Consider the following 27261-nt stretch of genomic DNA (forward strand, 5'->3'; position numbering starts at 1 on the left):
AGTAAGTATCATGATGACCTTATCCATTGATTCTTTCCACAAATTTTTATCATGCACCTACTATGTGACAAGGACCTTTCTAGACGGGGGGACGAGCTGGACAGTCTTACAGAGCTTATAGTAAACATAAAAAGTGAGGTGCTGTGCAGAGAGGCTTAAGATCGGGCCAAAGGAGGCGGAATGGCCAGGAGGCTTTTTAAATCAGGTGGTCAGGAAAGGCCTCTTTTGAATGGCTGTGTGCAACTGGGACAGAATCTTCCTGGTGGAGGAAGCAGGGCAAAACCCTAAGAAAGGAGCAAGCTGAGTGTGTTGGATGAAGGGAAAGGCCAGCATGGTGGGAGTGATACAGCAAATCAAGGGGAGAGGGAAAAACTCAGGCCGAGGTGGGAGGCAGCAAAGACCAGATAGTGTAGGGCTTTTGTAATCCAAGAAGAGTGGGAAATGATGGAGAGGCGTAAGAAGCTCCAATACTCTGGCCATCTGACGCGAAGAGCTGACTAACTGGAAAGACCTGATGCTGGAAAGACTGAAGGAAAAGGAAGAAGAGGGTGGCAGAGGATGAGATGGTCAGATACCATCACCTACCCACTCACTCAATGGACATGAAATTGAGCATACTCTTGGGAGATAGTCAAGGACAGAGGAGCCTGGTGTGCTGCAGTCCATGGGATTGTGAGAATCAGACACGATTTAGGGACTGAACTACAACAAAAACACGGACTGGGTAACTTAGAAACATCTGAAAATGGTCAGGTTTCTGAAGGCTGGAAAGGCCAAATCCAAGGCACCCAGCAGTCACGCTCTGCCAAGGGCTCTCTTTCTTCCAAGTTGCAGATGGCCGGCTTCAACTGTGTCCTCACAGAGTGAGAGGGGCGGGGAGCTCTCTGGAGCCTTGTTAATAAAAGCACTAATCCCATTCATGAAGGTCTACATTCATGATCTAAGCATCTTTCAAAGGTTTCATCTAATATTGGGGATTTTGGCATAAGAACTGCGGGGGTGGGGGCCCCAAAATTCATACTATTGCAGGTGGTTGAACACAGGAATGGCATGTTTTAATTTACATTGAAAAGATTACTGCTGGGCAGAAAATGGATTATAGAGGCAAGGAAAGAAGCAAGAACACAAGTTGGACTTTTGAGGTAGGGTCCGTGTGAGAATTAATGATTCAGAAGAGGGCAGCAGAGAGAGCTGAGTAGATTGCCTCGGGAGATTTTGGAGGTAAAATTGATAGGACTTGCTGCTGGGAGTGGTAAGGAAAGGCACCTTTGGAATCAAAGGTGATACCCACATTTTTTACTTGAGCATCTAGATTGGATCTAAGATTGAGGAAACTTTGGGAGAGAGGATAAAAAAGTACAGATACTTTGAAAAAGTACTGATAAACTACACCAGGAAAAACTCTGAGGTATTACTTGACATACATAGCAAAGTAATTTATTTGAAGTTTGGTGGTCTGGATATCTCATTGTCTTCGTCTAGATTTTACTTCGCAATACTTTTCAGAAGTGGCTATCAATTTAAATCTTGTGTTCTATTAAACATCCTTTCCAGGAACTATCTTGCACAATTCTAAGGAAAATTGGAAAAGAAAATGGAATCTCTCTCTAAGCCTGGGGTAGTGCTTATGCCACTGTCAGTACTCATCCAGCTAAGAGCTTGGCATTCAGTCATCCGGTGTCCTAGGGGAGTCTAGTATATGTGGTTGGTCAGTGGAGTGTCCAATGCCTATTTCCATTTAGCACTGTCTAGCCAAGAGACAAAACAATTTATAGGTTCTTAGACTGTTGAAAGTGGGAAAAGGAAAATGCCTAATTTGTGAACTTGGAGAAATGAAGCCTTAAAAGTCCAAGAAAAGGGACTTCCCTGACAGTTCAGTGGTCAAGACTCCATACTTTCAGTGCAGGGGGCAAAGGCCTGATCCCTGACTGGGGAACCAGAATTCTGCAGGGTGTGCCAGGTAGCCAAAAAATAATAACAACAAACCCAAGAAAAATACAGATAAATGAACTCTTATCTTTCCCTAAGGAAACAAATTAAGCTGGTTTACAAATAGGAAAGCCTCTACAAATATTTTATCTCCAATAATACCTTAACTTTACCTACCATAAGGCAGAAAGTTTAAAAATTTTTCATTTTTAAAAAGTACACACTCATTAAGAACTCTCCACTGTGCTGCAAGAAATGGTAGATGAAGCCTTTAGCCGGAATGAACGACAGCCTGCTAACGCATGCCATGCCAGAAAAGGAACTAGGCTAGACCTCAGAAGACAGAGGCAGCCCTTCTCCTCTCCCTTGCTGCTCAGCTTCTAAACATCAGAGCAGTTAAAGCAGCAACATGTGACACCAAAGCTGAGGACGGGCAGCAGGATTTAGAATCACACTTCACAGGTGAGAAACCTTGGCTTCAGAGAACTGGCTGGTGGAACCCTGGTTTTGAAAGACTATTATGTAACAGCCAGAGCAGAAATGGCCTTGAGCTAAATCGGGAGAGAACACGGGGCCTTGCTCTTGGGTTCACAGCTGTGTAGGACTAATTAGGGCAAACCCTGGCCATGAGATCTAGGCGGAAATGGCCAGCAGCTTGCCACGGACAGTGCCTTCTGGAGAACCTTTTCCTTCCTTTGGCCTGTATTTCCGGACTGCCCAAGGTTAGGCATGGGGTCGTCCAACCCCTATGCTACAGCGAAACATTAAGGGAATTAAGCGAGGCCCAACCAGTCCATCCTAAAGATCAGCCCTGGGATTTCTTTGGAAGGACTGATGCTGAAGCTGAAACTCTAATACTTTGGCCACCTGATGTGAAGAACTGATTCATTGGAAAAGACCCTGATGCTGGGAAAGATTTTGAGGGCAGGAGGAGAAGGGGACAACAGAGGATGAGATGGTTGGATGGCATCACCAACTCAATGGACACAGGTTTGGGTGGACTCCGGGAGTTGGTGATGGACAGGGAGGCCTGGAGTGCTGCTGTCCATGGGGTCACAGTGTCCCACAAGACTGAGAGACTGAACTGAACTTAATTTCAGGTGTACAGCAAAGTAATTGAGTTATATGTATACACATATCTCTAGTGGCTCAGATGGTAAAGAATGTGCCTGCAATGTGGGAGACCTGGGTTTCATTCCTGGGTCAGGAAGATCCCCTGGAGAAGGGAAGGGCTTACTCACTCCAGTATTCTTGCCTGGAGAATTCCATGGACAGAGGAGCCTGGTGGGCTACAGTCCATGGGGTCACAAAGAGTTGGACACGACTGAGTGAACGAACTGAACTGAAACTCTTACTCCAGGGGCCGAGGCTGCCTCCACGCGCACTTCCGGCGCCCCCTCCCACGGGTGGCCCTGGGGCCCCAAGGCTGTTGCCCGCTCTCCTCTCTCTTCTTCCCGGGTCTTTGGCTGGAACTTCGGCCTTCTTGATAGCTCAGCTGGTGAAGAATCCGCCTGCGATGCACGAGACCCCGGTTCGATTCCTGGGTCCGAACAGCCCTTGGAAAAGGGATAGGCTACCCACTCCAGTATTCTTGGGTTTCTCTGGTGGCTTAGCTGGTAAAGAATCCCTGGGAGTCCTGGGTTCGGTCCCTGGGAGGGGAAGATCCCCTGGGGAAGGGAACGGCTGCCCACTTCAGTATTCTGGCCTGGAGAATCCCATGGACAGGGGAGCCTGGAGGGTCCATGGGGGTCACAAAGAGTCAGACACGACTGAGTGACTAACACTAACTCACTCGTCCTCTAAACTGACTCTTCCAGTCGCGGCAGACCCTCCAGGCAGAAGCGACAGCCCAGGCCTTGCCATCATCCTGCACCTCTGCTGGTACCGGGGAACTCGCGGACTGGGTACGGCGACATCAAGATTGTTTTAAATAAAGTTTTCTCCATCAAAAAGGGGCGGGGTGGCCGGGTTGGCCAATGCACAGAGGGGCTGAAACAGGAAGACGCCGGGGCCCGAGGGTGATTGGTTACCTCAGAAGCCTGTCTGGCTGGTACCACAGTTATGGGGAGGGGGGGTTGGCGACTTCGGGAAGGTAGTGGCTTGTTCCTGAGAACTTTCAGCAGACGCATATAACTGTATTTTGCTTCTGAGGCTTTCTGCGTCTATACCGGAGGGGCGGAAAGTGGGACGCAGGAAAGGGGGAACTACTCGCCCGGCCATTCCCCCATTTCTGACTCCCGCGCAGTACGCCCACCCTCCACGGGCGGTCGCCGGCGGAGCCCGACGGCCCTGCGCGCGCGCGCTCCCGTGTGTTCTCGCGTGGCGCGGCGCTCTGCTCCCGCAGCCAATCAGGCCGCGAGGTCGCCGCGGTCGCCGGGGTGAGCGCGCACGCCCTAGGGCGGCGTGGGGGGTGGGGGCCGCACGGTGAATGGGAGCGCGCGCGGGGGCGGGCGCGGCGGCGTGAGCCGCATGAATGAGAGAAACGCGCCCCGCGCGAGACGCAACGCGCGCCCCCGGCGCCAGGAGCCAATGGGAGCGCAGGGAGGGCGGGCGACCCGGCCCTGAGGGCAACGGCCGCGCGCCGGCTGGAAGGCGAGCGTCGCGGGGCGGGCACGCGCGTCGCGGGGCGGGCGCCGAGCGTGCGGGGGCCGCGCGCTGCCTCTCAGAGGCCGGACGGCACTGCCGGGAGGCGGCGGCGGCGGCGGCGGCGACGCGGGGCTGGCCGCGGGTGAGTGCCGGGGCCGCTGGCCCCTGCGGAAGCGGAAGTGCGGGGTCCGGGGGTGGGAGGGGAGCGTGACCTCTAGGGAAGGGGTACCGAGGAGCGGCGGCGGTGGGAGTCCCCGCTCCGTGTCCGGGCCGGGTCCTCCGGCCGCGGCTGGACCTTCGGGCCCCGGAGAAGGGCGACCGGCAGAGGCCGGGGCTCCCCTCAGGGCCGGGTCGTGAGGGGACCCCTGCCCCCGCGGGCCCCCTCAGCCCCGGGGGCCCCTGCGGCCGCCGACCCGGTCCTCTCGGTGTGGGCCGGCCCTGCCCCGGACGGCGACCCTCGGCGCCCCGGCCCCGGGATGGGGACTGGGCGCCGCTCTCTCCCTGCGGCTCGAGTCCGTCGCCCCGCTCTGCCGACCCCTGTTCTGGTCCAAGCCTCATCCTGTTACCTGTCCCCTCGCATCCGCCCGCTTCCATCCCTACCCCCACCAGCCCGGAGCTCCCTGCTTCCAGTACTTCGTACTTTTCACAAGTGGGAGCTCCACTGCGCTGGCCATTATTTTGCCTATAGGAATCCTGTGGGGCAGGAAGGTTGAAAGTGTTTCACCTACCTGGCCAAATGGAGACGTCGAAATGAGAAGCAAAAGTTCTGGAAGGAGGTGTGGGATCAGATATATGTTATTCTCTAGACAGCGTCTCTACCTTGGCGTTTTCGCTTCTTGGTTAATGCCATCTTGTCTAGGTTGACCTTATATTCGCCTCCCTTATTATTTTTTAATCCCAGGATCCTTTTGTACAATATTAAGTCTCTTCAGAGTAGTCATTATAACCTAGTCGTTAAAACCCACCTAATACTTGCAAGATTTGTATTGCCACGTACCTTGCTACCTCGGTGTATAACGATCACACCCATATTAAACCTCTGACTGTCTTGACGTGTGGATTATTCCACATGTACTGATAACTTTGTCTTCGGATTTACAGCGTTACACTGTTATGCCACTTCATCTTCACAAGCAGGACTTGGCGCTGTCAGTCTTTCGTCCTGTGCATCCTCCCCTTTAAGGAGGTACTTGTGTGAAAGCTCCCCTGAAGCCTTAAGCAGCACAGTGTGCGTGGTCGCCTTCCGAAGAGCACTCTGCGCCTGGCGGTGTCCCACACGTGCTTGTCCGCCTTGGTTGTACTGGTGTGGGTCCAGACTGCTGGCTCTGCTGATCACACGCGCCCTGCAGCCTCATCTGGCTACTCACGGAACGTCCTTATGCTCTGGCCTGGTGCGTCCTTAGTAGCCCCAGTGCCTCCTCAGGTTTTGTCTTGTCGCTTCTGATATATATCCTCTAAATATCTCAGGCTGATCATTTTTGTTTCCCAGTACTGTCCTCCCCAAATGGCCTGGCCTTTTATGACTCTGAATTACTTTGGCAATATTAGCCCATGTGACTTTTTTCCTGTCAGAAAAATATACTCTGAAATAACATATGGTATCTAAATGATATCCTACCCTAGATAAAATATAAGCAATGCAGTTTTCCATCTTCCCTAATCTTGGAGGCTTTGAGGGAAAAGTTTAATAGTACTGTCTGCAAACTAAGAATTTGCTCCTCACTGTTAACAAAGTTACTGAGGCCTAAATTCAGAAAGTTTGGCTTTGATTCCTGCAGTAATCAGTCTGTTCTGATAATGCTGTGTGGCCCTCTGAAACTACATTTTGTGTGTATGAGAGAGAGCACGAGCGCATCTTGAAGGAAGATTTGTCTCCCATGCCATGGAAAGGAGGAAGTGATCGATTCCAGGGTACATTCATATTTCACTATTCAAAACTTCTGATGTTTTCATCTCTGTCTTTGGTATTAGGGAGATACCACACCTCTTGGATGGGAAAACTAACAAACCTTAAGTAAAATGTTTGGTCTGCAGATTTCAAGTTGTCTTTAGCGGACAGGTAGTGTAGTAGATGAGAAAGGTAGGAAGGGTTTGCTTTGGCAGAGGGGCCCTGTGAACTGTGAGTTCTGAACCTGACTAGTTAGATGGCTGCAGGTGTTCTCTAATCTTCAGTTTCATGGAGTGGGATAAGGAACTGTGTCATCAGATAATGTGAGTTAAGTGCTTTGACATCACTGGATGAAAAGCATCCCATACAATGCAAAGTGTTATTTTGCTACCACCATCAACAGAAATAATTGCTGTTCTTAACCGTATCAGGGAAGGTGGGGTCCCTTAACTTCCTATTAGGCCAGTACAGCAGCAGCAAACTGTTGACTTGGGAAGAGAAAGACCAGCCTCTCTGGTTGACTCAGTTTCTCTTAGAGGGCATCTCACCTTTCAGTGCAGGGACATTTCTTATCCAGGTCTTTTCATGAGTTATTTCAGAAGACCAGAAGTTCAGCTTTTGCCTCTCTTAGGGTTAGAAAGCATGGAATGATAAGAGCGAGAGAGACGTGCGCAGAAAGGAAATGGGACTTACCTGTCCTGATTTTGCCCTACTTTTTTCATACTAGCAATAAGTGTTCTCTTTGTTCAAAGGGAAATCTCTTTTCTAGGACTGCCCTTCTCTGCTGTGCCTCTGTTTGTTTTCAGATTTTGATATTCTTGGTATTTGTTACTGCCCATCGGTATCAGGCGGAGAAGGCAGTGGCACCCCACTTCAGTACTCTTGTCTGGAAAATCCCATGGACGGAGGAGCCTGGTAGGCTGCAGTCCATGGGGTCTCTAAGAGTTGGACACTACTGAGTGACCTCACTTTGACTTTTCACTTTCATGCATTGGAGAAGGAAATGGCAACCCACTCCAGTGTTCTTGCCTGGAGAATCCCAGGGACGGGGCCCTGTGGGCTGCCGTCTGTGAGGTCGCACAGAGTTGGGCGCGACTGAGGTGACTTGGCGGCAGCAGTGGTGTCAGGTGGGACAGGCCCCATCTGTGTTGAGAGCTCGTTCTCTGATGATCTTAGGCCAGGTGAAGCCATGTTTTTCTTTCTTCAAAATGAAGAGCGCTTGGAAGAGGGAAGAATTCTGAGCCCACTGCCCTCCCAGTTCAGAGTCCTTCCCACATACGCATAGTGAAGTAGAAAATCATCTTTCAGAGGGCACATTTTAATAGAATGCCTTATGGGGTGTTAGCCTCAGTGTTCCTAAGAAATGCCGTGAAAATATTTCTCTGATCAAGGTATTTGTTTTTCTCCAGGTGAGGCACCATAACCCCGTTGAACTCTGTATCTAGAAAGCCCAAGGTTAAAGAAGATCAGAGACGCTGACCAACCTGGAGACAGGGGCTTCTTGAGGATTTTGCTGTCATCCACAGTGACCTTTCAAAAGTATCATCAAGTGGAATCGATTTTCTTCATTTTATTTTGCTTATTGGAAAGAACATGGCTTCGGGAATTTTGTGTCTCCGTTCAGTTTTGCATGAGCTCTGCAGGAAGCGGAGCCCTTGAAGGGTTTGGGAGTAACAAGGAGAGACTGAAGACGGACAAGCTTACGCTCGTTCACACTCTCGGCTCTGTTTTCCCTCCCCCCTTCAAAGAAAAGGATTTACAACTCAACCTTGTAACAGCTGCTGCCCAGCTTTAGCCATCAAGAGAAAGTAAATAAAATTAAACCGCGACTGCCGGACGACAAGCCCTGAAGTCAAGGTGTGGGAGTGGTGGCGTTGAGAAAACTGCCTGAGAGGGACAGGACTGCAGTGACTTCGGTTTCTCTTTAAAGCCGGGAGGGGCCCCAGGTCCCTTCTTGGATTGAAAGAGAAACACAGGGCACCCCTCTCTCGGGTGCCGCTCACCCTCCGGTGGGAGTGAGGTGGTCGTGGTGTCTCCTCCGAAGACGTTCTCCTCGAGAGAGGTGTTCTGTGCTCCCCGTCTCCTCCCCTCTTCCCTTCGGAGGGCCTGCCTCCCTCCCTCCGCGCGCTGCGCCCGGCCCGTCCAGCTGCCCGGGTTCTCTCCCTGCAGCCGTTTGCATGCGTGCGGCCTCCTGTGTGTCTGCGGTTTTTAAACTGTGCCGCTTGTGTTTCTTAATCGCCCCTTCTGCCTTGTTCTGGGGAGGTGGTTACTCTTCATCTGGAGTCACCTTTCCCCCTCCCATGTGCTTTCCTTCCTTGGAGATCTCTTGACCTTTGGTTTTATTTGGGAGGGGGAAGGGTGGTGATTCTAAGTTTTCTGTGTCCCTGGTTTCCTTCGGTCCTCTGCTCTCCGTGGCCACCCTCGTCCCGTTTTCTGGTCTGTTCTGCCGCTGTGTGGGCCTGTGCTATGCGGCAGGGCAGATCTCCCAGCAGAGCTCCAACATGCCCGCAGAGTCTGCAAAGAGATTCAAACCCAGCAAGTATGTTCCCGTCTCAGCAGCCGCCATCTTCTTAGTGGGAGCCACAACCCTCTTCTTTGCCTTTACGTGAGTTTCCTCCCAGCAGTGGTGTGGGGAGGGGCGGGGAGGGGGTATGTTTCCTCTTGAGTTGGGCTCCTTACTGGCAACACCGAGTGACTGAGAGCATCCGAGGTCTGATACAGGTAAAGGAAACCCAGAGGGGTGGTAAGAAGCGGTGAGGCCAGGCCCACCTCCCTGCTCGGTCCTCTGCCTTCCCCGCCTCCCTTCCTCTGGAATCACAGATGTCTTCCTCTTTCCCTACCCATGTTCATCGTTAGACGATTCTGAACTAGAAAGGAGGTGGGAGGGAGTGACCGGAGAGGATGAAGCAGCCTCGGCAGTCAGTTCTGTGAGGGAACTGGACTCGACGGAAGGTTCGTCAAGTAGTCGTGGCTTCTCCCCAGGTTCACTGAGGCTCAGGTTTGCCATTGTGGGGACTCAGAGTCCTGGAGAATCTCAGGCCTGATTTAGAAGGTCTGCCCCTGAGATGGTTTTGGCCTTTAGTGTTGCTCAGGCGGTTTCCGTGGTGGTGGTGGTGGTGGTGTGGGTGTGGTTTTAACTGCTGTGTGATGTGCAAGATGGTTCCCTGGCCAGGGATCGAACCCAGGCCGCACGGTGCAGGCACTGAGTCCTCGGCCCGCAGCCCCCGGGGAAGCCCTGGCTTTCCTTGTGTTCTTAAGGGCCGAAGCTGGAGAAGTGAAGGCCGCTGGGAAAGAGCAGGTCTTGTTTAAGAAGAGAGGCCTAGGAGGCTTCCTTTACTTGGGCTCCTGCTGAAGGGGATGGCAGGCGGGTCTCCCCTTCCATGGTCCTTTAGGAAAGCAGTTGGCGTTGACAGACTTCGCACTTGGGTATTCAGCCTCTGTTCATCGGCTTGTTCCTGGAGGGCATCTGAATGGTGTGTCTTCGTTCTTTCCCTGTTACTTCAGCTGTCGACTACCTGGCAAGCATTTCTGCTGTCACCTGTTTATGGTTTAACATGCACCAGGCTTCTGAGCCTTAAACTGTTGAGTCACTGAGTTAGTGTTCTAGTTGTAGCTCTTGGAACAATCAGAGCATGCTAGGTTTTCTGAAGGGTTGACTGCTGTGATTCAGGCTCAAACCTAATTGTGGGGTGATGGTTAGAGCCAGTGTGAGGTGGCTGGCAAGAAGAAGATGCATTGGAGTGATCTGGAATAAAAGCAGTTTGGACTCACTGAAGGGTGACTGAAGCGGGCAGTTACTGTTATGGGGAGAAAGTAGAACAGAAATTAAGTCTGTGATAAGAGGAAAGGAACCACCTCCTTCCAAATAGAGCTTCTGATGCCAAAAGGAATTCTCCAAAGTGGGTTGTTTGGCCAAAAGAGTAATATTGCAGGAATAGGGTGAATGCAGTGTGTTTCTATTTGGTCTTTAAACCAGGGAAGGATGAACCTGTTACCTAAGGTATGAGCATCATCCCGCCTCCCACCTCACCCTCGGAAGAGCAGACAGGTCCCAGATTCTCTGGGCCCGGCTCTTCGGCCTGAGCACCCCCGTGGAGTCCCTCAGGGGTTCGACCCCGCCTTCCAAAAAGGAGGACTGAGTCTCCGGTGTCAGGCTTCTTTTGGTCTCTGCTGTTAGGACCACTGCGTGGAGTCGGCGTTTTAACCGAGGGACGAGATCTTAGTATCTTTGTTGGAATTGTGGTGCTGTCAGGAGGGACAGGTTCAAGACTAATCTGACACCCTTCGACCCGCCTCATGGGAGAGGGAGTGTTTTCCTTTAAGAGGCAAAGCCTTTGGGAAGTGAAGAAACTGGGGACTGGCTCTGTGGTTTCTCTTTCAACCTATCCATTCCTGAGTTGGGGCGAGCAGAATCCTCGGTCTTAATTTGCTCCTCTGGAGCCATTGAAGTGTTTGGCTGGTTCTACCAGTTTTGCCACAAAGAGTTGTCCTGACATAGGCATTTTCTCAACTGATAGTTGAAGCTGTTTAACCTACTTTCCTGTTGCCTGGTGCCAGAAAAGTCAGGGCCCCTCCTTACTACCTGCACTCTCAGCTCTAGGAGAAAGGGTTTTGGAGGACAGGCTTGACTCTTACTTGCGTTGTCGCCTCTAACCCAAAGTGAGAAGCGCGTTAGGACTTAACTCGAGTTCCCCCGGCAGGCTCCGGGACGCGGGTCTGGCTGGCCTTTGCGCTCCGGGTTCGCCCCGCCCGCTTCGTGGATGTGATGGACGCCCCGTGTGTCTCATGCCCCTGGCGCTTGCGGCCTCTGCAGTGCTCTTCTCTTCTGCATCTGACCGTCGCAGCGCCTGTGCAAGCAGGTGCCTGGCTCGAGGTAGCATTCTTCTCCCGAACCTCCCTGTCCCTTCTGAGGTTCAGTGCTCCTTTTAAAACCATATGCAGCCTCAAAAAGACTGCTATTAGATAGGCTGGAGGAAGGCCCTTCTGGAACCAGCCCCTGCTGCACCTCGAGTCGGCCCCTGCTGCCACCCCGCTTCCCTCCCCAGGCTGCCGCTGTCTGTCCTCACGTCAGGGCAGACCCCAGGTGAGAGCTCCTCTGGGGCCTACAGGCCTGGGAGGAGGAGGACGGGCCCTCTCGATTGGCAGGTGTAGTTCGTGGAGAGCTAGGCGCGGTTCACCCTCCGTGTTTCTTTGTCAAGCAGGGAAAGCTGAGCAGAAATTAGCAGTTGGGTGTGGTCAGCAAGACGTGATGTTCTGCTCCAGAGGAGCTCGCCTGGAACTGCTGAGGTCTCCCCTGTGACCTCTCATTTACAGCCTTTGTCCAGCACTGAAACCAAGCAGGGGCTGTCGGGGACCCTGTGGCTCTTCACTCTTTCCACTGTTTGGGAAGTCAGGGGCCTGCTAAAGGAACCTCCCGGGCCCGGTTAGGTAATAGACCTTGCATTTAAGGTCACCGGCCTGGACCCCACCTGGCTTCGCTAAGTCTCCTCTTGTGATGGGCAGCGGGCAATTCCAGGGGAGAGGAATTAGTCCTCTTTGGGGAAGCTGGCTCTGGTAAAGTCAGTTAGCTGTTGCAGGCCTCTGTCTTCTCTGTATAATGAGGAAGTTGACCTAGAGAGTTTATTTAAGCAATATGCCCTTGTTTTTTTTTCCCCCCACTGAGCTCTTCTGTGGAACCCAGTATATAAAGTGTAAGGGTAGGACTGCTCTGGATCAAGAGAGGCTGGCGCAGAGAGGCCCAGACCGTGGGTATCTCCTCTTTGCCTTCCTGGGGACCCCGAGACCTCCTTGGGGCTCCTAGCAATACCATTAGAAATAAGTCCCTGAATCGTATCCTCTAAAGTCTCCTTGAGCTGTGGTGTTATGTCAGCTGGTGTCCGAGGTGTCTGTTTCTAAAACCGGTGGGGCGGGCATGGGGGTAAAGTCTGGGCCGCAAGTCATCCTCTGCAGGAAGGGAAGTCAGGGTTGTCCAGAAACCCGTGCTGGTCCTACCAAGGCCCCAGCCGAGGAGGAGCTTCCGCCTGTCCCGTCTCTGCGTCTCGCCCCTCCAGCATCTCACCCACTGAGCTGGGCAACCTCGGTGACTCTCCCTCTGGGTTTCTTTTTCATGACTGCAGAGGTGCTGGCACCTGATTTGAGTGGGAGCAGCCGCGTGATCTAGGGCATTAATTGAGCAGTGGCGGTTTTTTTCCTTCCCACGTTGTTTTCTCATCCAGGAATACGTGCCCAAGTCCTGCACCTTGTACTGGGCTGCTTGGCAGTCTGCAGAAGACAGGACAAACCCAGTTTCATGAGAACTTTACCCACCTAGAAGGGAAGGGGTCTTGAGGAACCCCCGGGGCAAGAAGTGGGCTGTTCTTTCTAGGCTTGCCTCATCACCAAGGAACACTCCACTTACGCTGGGAGTAGGTGCTAGGCATGGCAGGAATGCGTAGACCTGTGCTTTAGGAGCAAATACCTCTGTTATGTTCTTGAGTTTGATACCTCAGACCGAGGAAGTGCAGTTAGGGAGGGAGGCGGGGCTGGAATGATAATTGATGATGATGGAGACGGTTAATAATGTTTTTTTTGTTTGCTGCTTCTATCTTGTGAATGCTCATATTAAGCCAGCTAGTTTAGGGAATTGTAAGCTCTTCTCAGACACTGTCTCTTTCATTCTCATATCTGTATGATGTAGCTGACGCAACAAGCTTGCAGAGTTTCCTGTCAGTCACCTAAGGCTACAGTAGCAAAGCATGGGTGAAGACAGGACTGAAATCCAAAGCCCCTTGCCTCCTACTCTAGCGTTCTCACCAGGAATTTAGTTATGTATATAGATTAGGAAGAGTCAGGGCTGGGGAGCAGGTCTTCAGTGCTGTGAGTATTGAAACCCATTCTCCCAATTTTGGAGAAGGAGATGGCAACCCACTCTAGTATTCTTGGCTGGAGAATCCCAGGGACGGAGGAGCCTGGTGGGCTGCTGTCTATGGGGTCTCACAGAGTTGGATACAATTGAAGTGATTTAGCAGCAGCAGCAGCAGCAGCTTCCAGCTTTATTTGGTCTTGGAAACAGGAGTGCTGCAGCGGCGGGCAGAAGAACCTGTTCTCCCCGGGGTGGTGTAGGTCTGGGAGACTCACCCGTGAGTCAGCCAGCCTTCTCAGCGACGCCACTCCCTGCGCTCGGAGCTCTGTGATTACTGCCGTCGGCGGAGGACGAGCCCCAACAGCTCCTCAGCTCAGGTCTCACCTCCTCCCATCAAAGGCAGCAGATTGAGACAGGCCACTTGAGGGGATCACCTAGGAATCTAGCAAAGTACTGTAGCAACGGCAAGCCCCTCCTGGAGCCAGGCAGAATGTGGGGTGTGGCAGGAGCAGGCCCTGCTCTCAAGGCCTCTCCTTGGTGGGAGGTTCCTGACTTGGAGTGCTCAGGTTGGAAGCAGTAGTCTTTGATTTGAATCTAGGAGCAAGGCTCCCCCATGCCGTGGAGTTATTTGCATCCTTTCTAGATACTTGCCACAGTGGGGATCGGCTTTATTTTGGAACTTTTATTTTTTATTTTGGAACAGACATGGGAACTTGATTCTAGAGTCATACACTTCAGCTGGGAGGGGTTGATATGCAGACGGTTATAAGGGGTGAAGTCCTTTACCTAGGGGCTGGTGGTTGGCAGGCTGTCCTCGGAAAGCAGCGACTCGCCCCGTTCGCGTCTGTGTGCACCAGTCGTTTCGCTCAGATGAGGGACCCTTACTGTTCCCAAAGCTCCAGAGGCCGCAGAAGCCAGTTCTAGGAATGATACTTCTAAATCACAGAGACCTCGGTGTTCTAAGGAGTTAAATTCCTTTTTCCCTTCTAATTATCTTCCCAGGCTGTAGGAGTCAAGTGAGTCACCCTTTCTCCCCTTCCCTGGGCGGAAATTGAAGTGACAGCTCAGAAGCAGGGAGGGGCTCTGACCTGGATGACTGGTTTTCAGTTTCTCTACCCCACTCCGAGGAGCCTAGGAGGTCATGCTTTGGGTGGGGCTGTGTGAAGACTCTGCCTTCTTGCTTGTGTTCCACCCCAAACCCTGCCAAGGTGTGGGGTCAGCTTTTTTGAATCAGCCCCCAGAGGAAGAGGCTTCCTAGGAGACTTTGGCAGAATAAAAGTAGAGCTGTGGCTGGGGGTCTGTTTTCCTTGACATCACTGCCCTCGCTGTAGCTTCATGGTTTTGTGTCCCAAGTAGGTACTGGCCCAGCAAGAGAGGCAGAGTTAACTGATGGTTACTGTCTAAACAAGCCTGGCCCATCGTGAATGTTCACTTCAGTCTTTTTCTGACGGCTGGCTAAATGGGATCTGGATCGATAGACGGTGGTGGTAGAGGCCTGTGAGGCACTCTGTGGCATCGGCTTGCCCTCTTGCCATCGGTTTGCTGTTGTGTTGTTGAGTTGCTCTTAATAGCTGGCTAAATGGACTTGGGACCAGTAGACGGTGGTGGCAGAGGCTCGTGAGGCGCTCTGTGGCATCAGCTTGGCCTCTCATCATTGGTTTGCTGTCGTGTTGTTGAGTTGCTCAGTTGCCATCCAAGTCTTTTGCAGCCTTGTGGGCTGCGGCCCGCCAGGCCCCTCTGTCCATGGGATTTCCCCAGGCAAGCATCCTGGAATGGTTTGCCATGTCCCTCTTCAGCGGATGTTGCCAGCCAGGGATCGAACCCGCGTCTCCTGCGTTCGCAGGTGGGCTCTCTATTGCTGAGCCACCAGGGAAGCCCTGTCGTCGGCTTACTCCTCACTGAGGAGCTCTGCTCGTTTGAGCTCAGGGCTGTGCTGCTGTTCGGATGGAGGCAGATCCGCTCTCAGCAGGATCCAGGCCTGCCATGGACCAAGTCTCCGGAGTCATTTGCTGTCTTGCTCTGCTCGCGCCTCTTTCTTTCCTTCAGCGAGCTCTCCCTCTCCTTCCGGCTGCGCTGGGTGAAGGGGGACGGGGACAGATGCTGGCCTAATTCTGGAGATTAAGTTCTCAGCCACAGAGCAGATCAGGGTTTTCAGCCACTGTCTTGTAGTGGGAAGTTCTTCTGAGCTGAGCCGGAAGAGAGGGTGTTGGATACCAGGGACCCCGCAGGCAGCTCATCAGCTGTTCTCCTGACACTTGCAGGAACCACCCTCGGGGAAAGGGAGAGCGGGCTGCATTCCTGAGGCTTCTGTCCTGACGGAAGCCGAGGGCCCGGCTTGCTCTTAGTGTCAAGGAGAAGTTCCCTAGAGCCTCTTGTGGTTTGAACCTGGACTACTGGATAACGTGTGGCCCGTTTCTTTTCCCTGCAGGATTTAGGGCCACTTTGGTCTGGTACCTTCTCTCTCTCTCTTTTCGCCTCCACTCTGTGCTTCATCTATTGATCTCAGGGTCTTGGTATCCTTCCTTATCTATGAGTGGTTTCCTTTTGTTTACCCTGAGAACTAGCCTCTAGTTGAATAAAATTCTCGAAAGTTTCTGATACATATTTGTGTCTATAATGGATCTGAAGAAACTCCAAGCAGTGGCAGTGATTTGGAGCCAGAGAGGCAGGTGGTGCTGCCTGCTCTGGGCCAGCGTGCGGGTCAGTGGGGCATGGCTGGGGCCCAGGCGCCGCGGGCTGCCGAGGAGCAGGGCTGCAGCTGCTGGCGGGGACATTCTTAGTCCCTGCTCCTGGGCCTGGTTAAGAGGAGGTCAGGACAGAGGCCGTGACACGTGGGCGGCCCACAGGGCAGGGATGAATTTGAAGAACAGACCTCAGTGCAGGGGCGTGCGAGTCTTGTACCTCGATCTAAAATGAGCATTTCCCTGGGGAACTGGACCCACTTGCTGGGGAGGACAAAGACGATTTGGGACAGCGAGGGTGAGCCACACGAGATGTGCGTAGAGGTGTGGGGTGCACACAGCTACGTTCTTCATGCGGCCGCCGCCCCGAGTGCCGAGGCAGCCCCTCACTCTGCTCGTTGTCTGTGCAGCTGCCCGGGGCTGAGCCTGTCCGTATCGCCTGCAGTGCCCGTCTACAATGCCGTGGTGTTTCTCTTTGTGCTGGCCAACTTCAGCATGGCCACCTTCATGGACCCAGGGGTCTTCCCTCGAGGTAAGAGCTCCCTCTTCTCTCTCGGAACTACCTTTGAGAAAAATGAGTTTCCACGTGCACAGTTGTTCTGGGGCCTTCGGGGTCTTGCATTTGGGGATGCTCCTGTAGCTTAATGGTGAAAAGCACGTCAGGGTGTTATAACTTCTAGGCCTGTGATCCACTTTGGGTCAACTCTGGTGTTCAGTTACTCATTCAGCAGAAATTTATTTCAGGCGTATGGGTTGGGCATTATTGCTAGCTTTGATAACATCTAAGGTACATCAGAGAGTAACACTGTGATACAACCTGTAATGGAAGCATGAACAAGGTTCTGTGGGACCTTGGAAAGGGTGCACTTACCCTGCCCAGGTAGATGGGGGAAATGCTGCTGGAGGTGGGGAGGGAAGACCTTACCAAGTGGAGGATGGGAGGGGAGGACACTCAGGCAGAGGAGGTAGTGAATGCTGAACTGTGGCCGGGAAACAAGCGGCGGGCGGAAGACAGCGCAGAGTCGGGCCAGGGGCCAGAGGCAAACTGGAGCCAAGGCTGGGTGGGAGACTGCATGCTCCGCAGATCACAGCTCTTCCTGTGGACAGCAAGAGGTCTCGAACTAGAGGAACCACAGGATCAGATTTCCTTTCACAAAAGTAATTCTTGTAAGAACAAATAGATACCTTTTGGGAGCCTACTGCAATAATGCAAACCAGATGAACTTGAATTCAAAGCTGGATTTACAGATTAAGACCCAGGAGAATTTTTCACGACTAATCACTTACCAGGTGAGAGGGAGACGGTAAAGGAATTGTCTAGGGCGGTTCCACTGTCCCTAACTTGAAAGACAGGCTGGATGCTGATTTTTATGAACTAAGACCAAAGTTACAGGAACGTCGAGCAGTTTTGGAGGGAAGACAGAGCATCTTAGACACGTTGAATTTGGGATACTTAATGGATCGTTCTGGCTTCCCTCATAGCTCAGTTGGTAAAGCGTCCACCTGCAGTGCAGGAGACCCCAGTTCGATTGCTGGGTCGGGAAGATCCCCTGGAGAAGGGAAAGGCTACCCACTCCAGTATTCTGGCCTGGAGAGTTCATGGACTGTATAGTCCGTGGTATTGCAGAGTCAGACACGACTGAGCGACCTCCAGCTCACTCCAGCTCACTCCAGTGGAGCGCGCAGGTGCAGTGTACCCAGTGGCAACCGGGTAGTGAGGCTCGTGGCGGAGTCCTCCGCCACGCGGTTTGTCAGCAGCGGGAGTGAGGTTGTCTAGAGAAGGTAGGAGGAGGTTAGGAAAGAACGCGGGTCAGCCTGACCAGCCTTGATAGATAATGAGCAGAGCAGGAGACGCAGCCATTGAGGAGGCTGAGCAGGAGACGCAGGAGGAGAAGCCGTGCAAAGTGGGGGCCGGGGCAGCTCACGAGACAGCCGGCGGTGGGCGTTACCAGAAATGAAGCTCAGCAGTACGGACACTCCGTGTTGCCCGTTGTCTTAGTAACTAAGAAATCAGTGCTCTTAATAAGAGCTGTTTGAGACGTGCCTGTCGTTCAGTAGTTAAGACTCTGCATGTCCGCTGCAGGGGCACGGGGTCGGGCCCTGGTTGGGAAACCAAGATCGCAGAGCTTCCATGGCATGGCCAAGAAGAACCCAGCGCACACCCAGGAATCTTTAGTTTTTGGTCCTTCTGTGCAGCTTGTGGGATCTTAGTTCCCTGACCAGGGATTGAACCCAAGCCCCAGCAGCAAAAGCGCCGAGCCCTGACCACTGAACCACCAGGGAATTCCCAACAAGAACCGTTTTAATCATGTGTTTACGTATGTGGGAGAGAGACAGTGAAGTTACCGAGACTGCAGTGGTTTGGAAGGCAGGGAATGGGACATGAGGGAGCAGCGTCCTTGAGGATTAAGGTTTTTCTTTCAAGAAGTTGAGCAGAGAAGGCAGGAGTGTCTTGGGAGAGAAGGAAGGGTCTCGTTTGTTCGTGATGCAGAAGGCGTTACGTGGTGGTAGCATGAGGAGGTGGAGCCAGAGGGGAGAGAGGCTGAAGCTGAGGGAAGCGGGTAACTGAAGAGTGGCCGGGAGGAGGAGCGGCTCCCCTCTCCTGGGGGAAGGGTGCTGCTCACAGAGCTGGGCTGCTTCAGGCACAGGAGGCGAGAGTGAGGCCCAGCATCGCTGGAGTAAGGTAGAGAAGTGGCTGCTGCTGCTGGCGTCTGACTTTCTCTCGCGTGTGCGGTTGCCTCGTGGAAGAGGCTGGGGCTGGGCAGCTGCAGCGCGGGGAGGTGTCTGAGACTCGCCTCTCTCAAAGCCCATGTCGCCGTGCTCTGCGGCTGCTGTGTCAAAGGCGACCGTAGTAGGAGGCGCGTTGAGATCCTAGTGCCAAAGAAGGCTGCTGTACCAAGGTTTAATGGCCATTTATCAAATATTTACTGATGATTGTGGTCATTCGGGATTTTTTTTTAAGGTCCTTGCTTTCAAATAGCTTAGTCTAGAAGGGAAGATAGGGAAGACATTTACATAGATGTATACACTGGGGACTTTTAAGAGGAATCAAAAACTGTAGAACTGTAAGAAGAGCAAGAGCTCACTTCTGACAGACGATGGTGTGGAAGAATCAGTTATTTCAAAATAAGTAGTGTTTGAATTTTTTCCTTAAAAAAAATAGAATCTTCATAATGTAGAAAGTATAAAATAGATAGTGAAAGTCGCTCAGTCGTGTCCGACTCCATGGAATTCTCCAGGCCAGGACGCTGGAGTGGGTAGCCTTTCCCTTCTCCAGGGGAGCTTCCTGACCCAGGGATCGAACCCGGGTCTCCCGCATTGCAGGCAGATTCTTTACCAGCTGAATCGCCAGGGAAACACGTAAAGTGGGTGAATGTTACCTGTGATTTCACAGCCCAGGGATAACTACTGCTACATTGCCATCTATTGTCGTTCAGTCAGTGTTCTGAAGACTCACGCATGCAGTGCTCCTGCACACCATACACCTGCAGCACACGTGTGCCCGTCGGTGTTTGTTTCCAAATGGGACCTTTTAGTTTGTACCGTCCTTTACCTTGTCCTTTTCACTTACATTGTGAGCATTTCCCTTAGTCAGTGAATTTGAAAACTTGAATAATTGCTACACCATCACTTACTTAATTTTTCCTTCCGACAGGTATTTTTTTTTTAGATTAATAATTTAAAGTAATGGAAATTGCTTACTATAGATGAAGGCAAATAATGTTTCAGTTTTGAAGTGGGGTGGTGAGTTTTTTATTTTAATAGTTGATTTACAGTGTTGCATTGCTTTCTGCTGTGTGAGTTTCTGATAGCTGAAAATTGAAAGGGCGTTCAGGGAAAGAGAGTGTCTGGAACCAAGAACAGTACTGACATGTGTAGGGAATCAGGGGAAGACCTCTGACAAGGGGCTTTGTGCATGGAGAGAAGGTTCACACTAGTTCGTTTCTCCCCATTTGGATTTCTGTAGTTCAGTCGTGTACTTGTAAATATTGAACTGTTATGCAGACTCATTATATATGTACTTTGATATGTAAATCATCTATTTCTTTTGAAATATATTCATAATATGTAAACCAAGAATCCCAGCCTATCCATATCAGAGCCGCCTCTGAGTCATCCTCTTCCCCGCTTTTCCCAGCGTAGAATAAATTACTTCCTCATTTCCATGGTGGTGTGTATAGAGCTGATCGCCGCATTCCTTGACGGCAGCGTCACTGCGCCTGTCCCCAGGGCCTAGTGCAGTTGCGGCACCGCGGTGTTTTCAGGAACGTTTCCTCTCTACAGCTGAAGAGGATGAAGACAAAGAAGACGACTTCCGGGCGCCACTATACAAAACCGTGGAGATCAAGGGCATCCAGGTGCGCATGAAATGGTGCGCCACCTGCCGCTTCTACCGGCCGCCCCGCTGTTCCCACTGCAGCGTCTGCGACAACTGCGTGGAGGTGAGCGCTGCGCGACGCCTCCCCCAGGCCATCGGCAGCCCGCCCGCGGCATTGGGGCGAGTCCTGCGGGCTCTGGGCCGAGGCCGGCTCCTGGGGCTGTTCTCGCTCCACCAGAGTGCTGGCAGCCGTGTATGTGGAGAGGCGGCCTGTGCGTGTCCTGCTGCGGGCGGGACCCCGGGTGGGCAGGCGCAGGCCCCCCACACCTGGCCCCGGCCCCGGCCCCGGCCCACCTCCTTGGCTGCTGGCCCTGGCCCGGTGCTCTCTGTCTCCCACGCCATGCTGCTGCACTCAGGTTCTACAGCAGGGAGCTGCTGCAGGCCCACCATCCGGCACAGGGCGCTCTGCTCAGGGCCCTGTGTGCCCTCGGCGGGCAGGGCCCACACAAGGCGGCCCATGGCTACAGACGGCTGCTGCGCTCGCTGTACAGCAGGAGCCGGCACAGTATGGTAAAGCGCCTATACTCAGATAAAAATTAAAAAATAAACGTGCAATTTTCAAATTAAAAACACACAAAAAATTGTATAATTTCTCTTTCTGTCCTGCATTCCTTGTCCTTTATTTTTAACCCTTTTCCCAGTCCATTTTTACTTGGCTATAAGCAGTTGCCTACTAGATGTTTTTTCCAAAGAAAAATCTTAATGTATCCTCAAGCCTCTGACGTTTGTGCCTGTCAGAGCTCCTTGGTCACATAGGTAGGATAAACTGTGAGAGATGGCCTTGGCCTTTGATCAACCTCTGGAAGGTCTTTGTTACAGATTGATGTGTTAAGTCACTTCAGTCCTTCCAGTTCTGTGTAGCCCTTTGGACTGTAGCCTCCCAGGCTCCTCTGTCCGTGGGGTGCTCCAGGCCAGAGCCCCGGAGCGGGCTGCTGTTTCTTCCTGCAGGGGCCTTCCCCACCCAGGGATGGAGCCCGCGTCTCTCGTGTCTGCCTTGGCCGGCGGGCTCTGTGCTATTCTCCCCCACCCGGGAGCCCTCCAGAGCGATAGATAAGCCGCAGGAGCCTGTTGTTACATTTTGCAACCAAGTGGTGAACGTGATCACACGTTGCTAAAGCGGCGTCTGGTTCCGTCAGCCGTGGCCCCAGCCTGCCCTGTCCGCCCGCAGGAGTTTGACCACCACTGCCCCTGGGTGAACAACTGCATCGGCCGCCGGAACTACCGCTACTTCTTCCTCTTCCTCCTCTCCCTGACGGCCCACATCACGGGCGTGTTTGGCTTCGGCCTCCTTTACGTCCTCTACCACATGGAGGAGCTCTCTGCGGTCCGCACAGCTGTCACGTATCCTTCGAGGCCTGTGGGCCGCCGCACTACCGGGGTGGGGGGCGGCGGCAGGGAGAAGGCGGAGGCCCGTGGCAGTGGGGCGGGGCTGGGGGGTGGTCACGGGGTCGGCGGCCTCAGTAGGGGCCGGGGCAGGCCAGGCCATGGGGCTCTGCTCTCCTTGACCGCTGGCCTCAGGATGGCCGTGATGTGTGTGGCTGGCTTGTTCTTCATCCCGGTCGCTGGCCTCACGGGGTTCCACGTGGTGCTGGTGGCCAGGGGACGCACCACCAATGAACAGGTAGGAGGAGACGTGATGGGAAGGCGGGCTTGCGTCTCGGCCTTGGGATTAGCATATGCTTTTTGTGATGTGTCCATGTTTCTCATGTAAGCATGAGAACAGGCCACGTCTGTTAATGAGCATTTACAGAATGTGTCCTCGGTACTGGACGATTTGGGCTCGGAGCCAGTCGAGACAGCGGCGACCTGGGCCAGCCCTCAGGAAGCTTGTGCTTATCTTCCTGCGTGTGGTGATAGCTGATGTTGCTTGCTTGCTCTCAGTAGAGATCCCCACTTTACATGAAGAAGCTGGGGTTCAGGGTCAGGTAGCTGCTGTGAGGTAGACCTAGAAATTGAGCCGGTGGCCCTGACTAGAGTCCCATTCGCAGCCACCGCAAAGACGCGCTTCTCTGCGGCAGGGTTGCACGTTGCTCTTTTCATGTCTCCCAGTAGTGGGCGCGCAGTAGGCTGTCACTGGTGGTGCGTTGGCTTCTGGAGGTCATGGTCCCCTTGTCTGGCTGACCTGGTCCTTTTTCCTCCGTCCAGGTCACGGGTAAGTTCCGGGGAGGTGTGAACCCCTTCACCAATGGCTGCTGTAACAACGTCAGCCGTGTTCTCTGCAGCTCCCCAGCGCCCAGGTACAGCTGCCCCGTGCTCTGGTGCTCGCCCTCGGTCACACACGTCCGTCGTCTTTGGGTTGGCTTCGGTGTGGGGGGCTGCCTCTTAGGGCAGGCTCTCCTAGAATGGGAAGTGCTGAAGGGCCGACCTTCAGACCCTGTGAGTTCAGTGCATTCTTCAGATGTACTCCTGTTGCAGAGGCAAGAAGGAGATTTGCTCCAGAGCGCCTTGAGCTGGTTGTGTCTGCCCAGAGGCCTGGTCTTGCTGTCGGTCTTGTACTTCATAGAATCGGAGGAATCAGTTCAGTTCTGGTTTTTCCCCTGGCCTGCCAGGACTGTTTATGTGTCTGTAAAAGTGCTTTCCACAGGGTAGGCAGCCAACAGATATTTTTAAATGACTGAATAAAAGCCCTCTTGCTCTTGACACTCAGGTATTTGGGGAGGCCAAAGAAAGAGAAGACAATTGTCATCAGACCACCCTTCCTTCGGCCCGAAGTGTCAGATGGTCAGATAACCGTGAAGATCATGGACAACGGCATCCAGGGGGAGCTGAGGAGAACTAAGGTAGGGGTGCAGGAGATAACGCCGGGCACCTCGGGGAGCCACCCCCACGGCAGAGGTGGAAGCTTGCTTTGTTTAAATCTCTTACCGTATTTACCACTTTCCGGTTTGTCTTGGAGTTAAATACATAACTACTTTTCCCATTGCGTTTTCAGTTCATTAACAGTAGAAACTGAGTCCATTCCTTTGCAAGCCTTCCTAGGACTTAACCTAGAGCTTATGGATGGTGGGAGCTCAACAAGCAGTTGTTGGTGGAAATAAGGACAGAATGAAGCCCTTGTTGAGCAAAACGTCTCTCTCCAGCACCATCCCTAGAGTGCCTGGTTTCTCCTTTCCTAGTTGAGAAGCACGTGATGACGCCCCCCGCCCCTCTTCCCCCAGTTTTGTACTTCGAGTCGCCCTGACGCTCCCTTCTGCCTCATTTCTCCAGTCTAAAGGCAGCCTGGAGGTAACAGAAAGCCAGTCAGCAGATGCGGAACCGCCCCCACCTCCTAAGCCGGACCTGAGCCGTTACACGGGGCTACGGACACACCTCAGCTTGGCCACTAACGAGGGTGAGTGTGGCCGCAGGAGTGAGATCACTGCAGAGATGGCGCGGGCAAGGGCGGGGGTGGGCCGCTGCGTTGTGACTGAGAAAACCCAGCAAGCGGTGCTTGAACCACTTCTGCGGACAGCGGGAGAGGGGTCCCACTGAGCTTGGGCCGTGAGGGGCCGCTGCGCACGTGTGCCGTCAGCCTCTGGGCAGACCAGGGCACAGGCCAGGCGCGCTCTGTGCGCTCACTCACTCTGGAGTTCCGGGCTGGCTGAATCTATGGGCTTGGTTTCAGCAGACTCGTGGTTGTTCCTGGGCCTTCCCTTTTGCTCAGTGTATCTGTGACTACCTTGTCTCCACTGTACTTTAAGGGAGTGGCTTAGAAGGTGGTGCCCATGGGTCTCTTTTCCTGCAGAGAGCAGCCTCTTGGGCAAGGACAGCCCCCCCACACCCACCATGTACAAGTACCGGCCGGGATACAGCAGCAGCAGCGCGTCAGCCGCCATGCCTCATTCGTCCAGCGCCAAGGTACTGAGCGCTCACGAGGAAGTAGGGCCGGAATGTAGGCCACCCGTCGTGGGAAAATGGGGGCGGGCGTAGGGAGGAAGCACCGAAAGGGAGAGAAGAGAAGCAGAGGCGGCCTGCTCCTGGTCGGCGCTGGTGGGGCCGAGTCTCCTTGCTGCGTGTCCTTCACCCCCGAGGGGTCCCTGTGGCCCCGTCGATGAGGCCCTGAGGACAGCCTCAGCTGAGCCTGAAGCCCAGCCCTGCCGCCGCAGACGCTCGTGAACCTGTCTGCGCCTCACCCCCTGCTGCCCCTGCTGCTCCTAATCAGAGATGAGCCTCGGGGGTTAAACATGGGAACACAGGTGAACACTAAGCGTGTTGCTGGCGTGTGGCACCCACCGATGTTGATGACTCCTTGGGCTCCAGGGCCTCGCGTCTGGCAGGAGGGGCAGCTACAGCCAGCTCTGCTTTCTCCCTCAGCTGAGTCGCGGGGACAGCCTGAAGGAACCGCCCTCCATCGCAGAGAGCAGCCGCCAGCCCAGCTACCGCTCGGAGCCAAGCCTGGAGCCTGAGAGCTTCCGTTCGCCCACCTTGGGCAAAGGCTTCCCCTTTGACCCGCTGTCCAGCGGCTCGCGCTCCTCCAGCCTCAAGTCTGCCCAGGGCACGGGCTTCGAGCTGGGCCCACTGCAGTCCATCCGCTCCGAGGGCACGACTTCCACCTCCTACAAGAGCCTGGCCAACCAGACGCGAAACGGGAGCCTGTCCTACGACAGCCTGCTCACGCCCTCCGACAGCCCCGATTTCGAGTCTGTGCAGGCAGGTCCGGAGCCAGAGCCGCCTCTGGGCTACACGTCTCCCTTCCTGTCGGCCCGGCTGGCCCAACAGCGGGAGGCCGAGCGGCACCCCCGCCTGGCGCCCAGCGGCCCGGTGCCCCGCGAGCCCTCGCCCGTCCGCTACGACAACCTGTCGCGCCACATTGTGGCCTCCCTGCAGGAACGCGAGAAGCTGCTGCGCCAGTCGCCGCCGCCCGGCCGCGAGGAGGAGCCGGGCCTAGGGGACTCGGGTGTCCAGTGCACGCCCGGCTCGGGCCACGCGCCGCGCACCAGCTCCTCCTCTGACGACTCCAAGCGCTCGCCCCTGGGCAAGATGCCGCTGGCACGCCCAGCGGCCCCCCGGTTCGGCAAGCCGGATGGGCTGAGGGGCCGGGGACTCGCGTCCCCTGAACCAGGCCCACCTGCCCCCTACCTGGGCCGCTCCGTGTCGTACAGCAGCCAGAAAGCCCCCCCTGGTGTCCCCGAGACGGAGGAAGTGGCCCTGCAGCCATTACTGACGCCCAAGTAAGTGTCTGTGGCCTGGCCTCCATACACTGCCTCCAGGCGGCCTCGGGGTTCCCGGGTGCCTTCTAGCGCGTGGACCCGGCTCAGCCTGCCCCGGGGAGAGCCCTGCCTTCCTGTTCCTCTTGCTGCCTCCCTGGGCCTCGCCTCTCGAAAGGCTGAGGAGAGGATGTTTCCCCTGGCCTCGTCTCCCTAAAAAGCAGTTTGCCGGAGAGGAAGTGAGCCGTGTAGCTGCTCCTGGAGAAGGAATAAATGGGAGAGAGGGAACAGGCTGCTTGTCCACAGGGCCTTAAGACGGAAGGGGGTGTTTGGGTCAGTGGGGTGCATGTGGAGAGCACAGCATCCTCTCTCTCAGCCTGTTTCAAAGGGCGTCCCTTTGCTGTGTCGTGTCCCACGCTGACCCTGCTCTCCTTTCCTTCCCAGAGATGAAGTGCAGTTCAAGGCCGCCTACAGCAAATCCAACGGACAGCCCAAGAGCATGGGCTCAGCCGCCCCCAGCCCTGGCCAGCCGCCTCTCAGCAGCCCCACAAGGGGAGGCGTCAAGAAGGTGTCGGGGGTGGGGGGCACCACCTACGAGATCTCAGTGTGAGCCGGCCCCCTGCCTCTGCGCCTGCACCAAAGGGCCCCTGGGGCCACCACCTCCCTCCACAGCGGTCCCTCCCCTGCACGGACACGTGAAAACCAGGGACTCCAAGAGAAAGAGGGGTGTTTCCTAAGATGCAGGGGGGCTGGGGGTCGGAGCGTGGGGGCCCCCGAGACTGGGGTAGCAACCCCCCTTCACCTTTCAAGACCCTCCCTCCCTCACCCCCTGGACCAGACTCAGTGGACATTTGTGCAATTGCTCACCCTGGAGGGAACCAGATCATTTTTAAACCAGAAATAATTTTTTTTATTATTGTTACGGATTCTATTTTTTTCCTCTTCTGCGTTACCAGGTGTGTGTGTACATATATATATATATATATATATATATTATAAATATCAAAGAAATTATATATCTATCCTGGGACGGGAGGATGAGGGAGGGAGATGTGTGCGGGGGCCCCTACTCTTTCTGTTCCTCAGACTAGCGGGAAGAGGGGAGGTGTCACTGAGGTCTTCCTCTTCCCCACGGCTCCCGCTCTTGGTCCCAGCTCCCATCCAAGGACCCAGCACCCCGCGCTGGTGGTGGTGCTGCTGCGTGGTCAGGAAGGACACCCAGGGGGAGGAGGGGCGGGGCAGGGTCAGACGAGGAGGGCGCCTCAGCCCTGTGACTGGTGGTGGTGGGGTGGTCAGAAGGGCTTGGTGGAGCTCCAGCAACAATACTGGGGTAGTGCCCCCTTCTTGGGGGAGAGGGGGCAGAGCGGGCTTCTTCAGCAGGCCCCTCAAAGCCCTCCTCCCCCGGTCACACGGTTAGCGTTATTTTTAAACCCAAGGCCGGGAAAGAAGAATCCAAAAAGCAATATTTCTCATCACATGCCAAAAATGGGATGGAGAGGAGGAGCGGCAGGCCTAGGCCCCTCCAGCTGTCCCTTGGGGGTGCCCCCTGCCCACCTCAGTATGGTGCTGGGTAGAGGGGATACCTGGGTTCTCACCTTCAAAAACAGGGGTGACCCCAGCCTCTAGACAGAGGCCCTTTTATTTTTTATTGATTAGCCATTTTAAACCAACAAGGAATAAAAAGAAATCCTGATCTAACCAGCCCCCCCGACTTGCGTTGTTTTGTGCGCTTAAGGCAGGGTGACTGATCTGACGGGAAGTTACAAGGACGACCTCCTAAGCATTTCTGGTCCGGGCCCATCCTTAAGCAGGACTATGGTGAAGAGAACCAC

At 54.1% G+C, this 27261-nt stretch overlaps 2 protein-coding genes across 5 annotated transcripts; one reads left to right on the forward strand and one right to left on the reverse strand.

Moving 5' to 3' along the window:
• Positions 1–4001: 4001 nt before the first annotated feature.
• On the forward strand, positions 4002–26351 carry ZDHHC5 (zinc finger DHHC-type palmitoyltransferase 5). Of its 4 annotated transcripts, none has more exons than XM_069554601.1 (13): positions 4351–4657; positions 7813–9008; positions 9260–9355; positions 16336–16457; positions 20210–20367; positions 21472–21644; positions 21822–21924; positions 22449–22540; positions 22951–23083; positions 23511–23634; positions 24028–24140; positions 24597–25453; positions 25874–26351. In XM_069554601.1, the coding sequence occupies exons 4-13, from the start codon at positions 16421–16423 to the stop codon at positions 26037–26039; spliced, it is 1956 nt and encodes a 651-aa protein (XP_069410702.1). In that variant the 5' UTR covers positions 4351–4657; positions 7813–9008; positions 9260–9355; positions 16336–16420; the 3' UTR covers positions 26040–26351. The 4 variants fall into 4 exon arrangements, with proteins under 4 accessions (XP_069410701.1, XP_069410702.1, XP_069410699.1 ...); XM_069554599.1 differs by lacking the exons at positions 4351–4657; positions 9260–9355 and adding exons at positions 4706–5291; positions 5617–5906; XM_069554600.1 differs by lacking the exons at positions 4351–4657; positions 9260–9355 and adding an exon at positions 4002–4307.
• Positions 4323–5073, reverse strand: LOC138420242 (proline-rich protein 2-like). Its single transcript, XM_069553359.1, has 2 exons — positions 4929–5073; positions 4323–4810 (listed from the first exon to the last, which is right to left on the reverse strand). Exons 1-2 carry the CDS (start codon positions 5071–5073, stop codon positions 4323–4325), a joined length of 633 nt encoding a protein of 210 aa, XP_069409460.1.
• Positions 26352–27261: the final 910 nt, after the last annotated feature.

This window comes from Ovis canadensis, chromosome 15, assembly GCF_042477335.2.
Source record: "Ovis canadensis isolate MfBH-ARS-UI-01 breed Bighorn chromosome 15, ARS-UI_OviCan_v2, whole genome shotgun sequence".
Classification (NCBI taxonomy): Eukaryota; Metazoa; Chordata; class Mammalia; order Artiodactyla; family Bovidae; genus Ovis; species Ovis canadensis.

What these genes read in the sequence shown, in the direction of transcription:
- LOC138420242 (XM_069553359.1), bottom strand. Translation starts at nt 5,073, where the DNA reads ATGAGGCTTGGACCAGAACAGGGGTCGGCAGAGCGGGGCGACGGACTC. An exon ending in GCCCACACCGAGAGGACCGG is followed by an intron (nt 4,811 to 4,928) that starts GTCGGCGGCCGC and finishes CGGGGCCCGAAG; the next exon opens with GTCCAGCCGCGGCCGGAGGA.
- ZDHHC5 (XM_069554600.1), top strand. Translation starts at nt 8,905, where the DNA reads ATGCCCGCAGAGTCTGCAAAGAGATTCAAACCCAGCAAGTATGTTCCC. An exon ending in CCCAGGGGTCTTCCCTCGAG is followed by an intron (nt 16,458 to 20,209) that starts GTAAGAGCTCCC and finishes TCCTCTCTACAG; the next exon opens with CTGAAGAGGATGAAGACAAA. An exon ending in TGCAGCTCCCCAGCGCCCAG is followed by an intron (nt 22,541 to 22,950) that starts GTACAGCTGCCC and finishes CTTGACACTCAG; the next exon opens with GTATTTGGGGAGGCCAAAGA.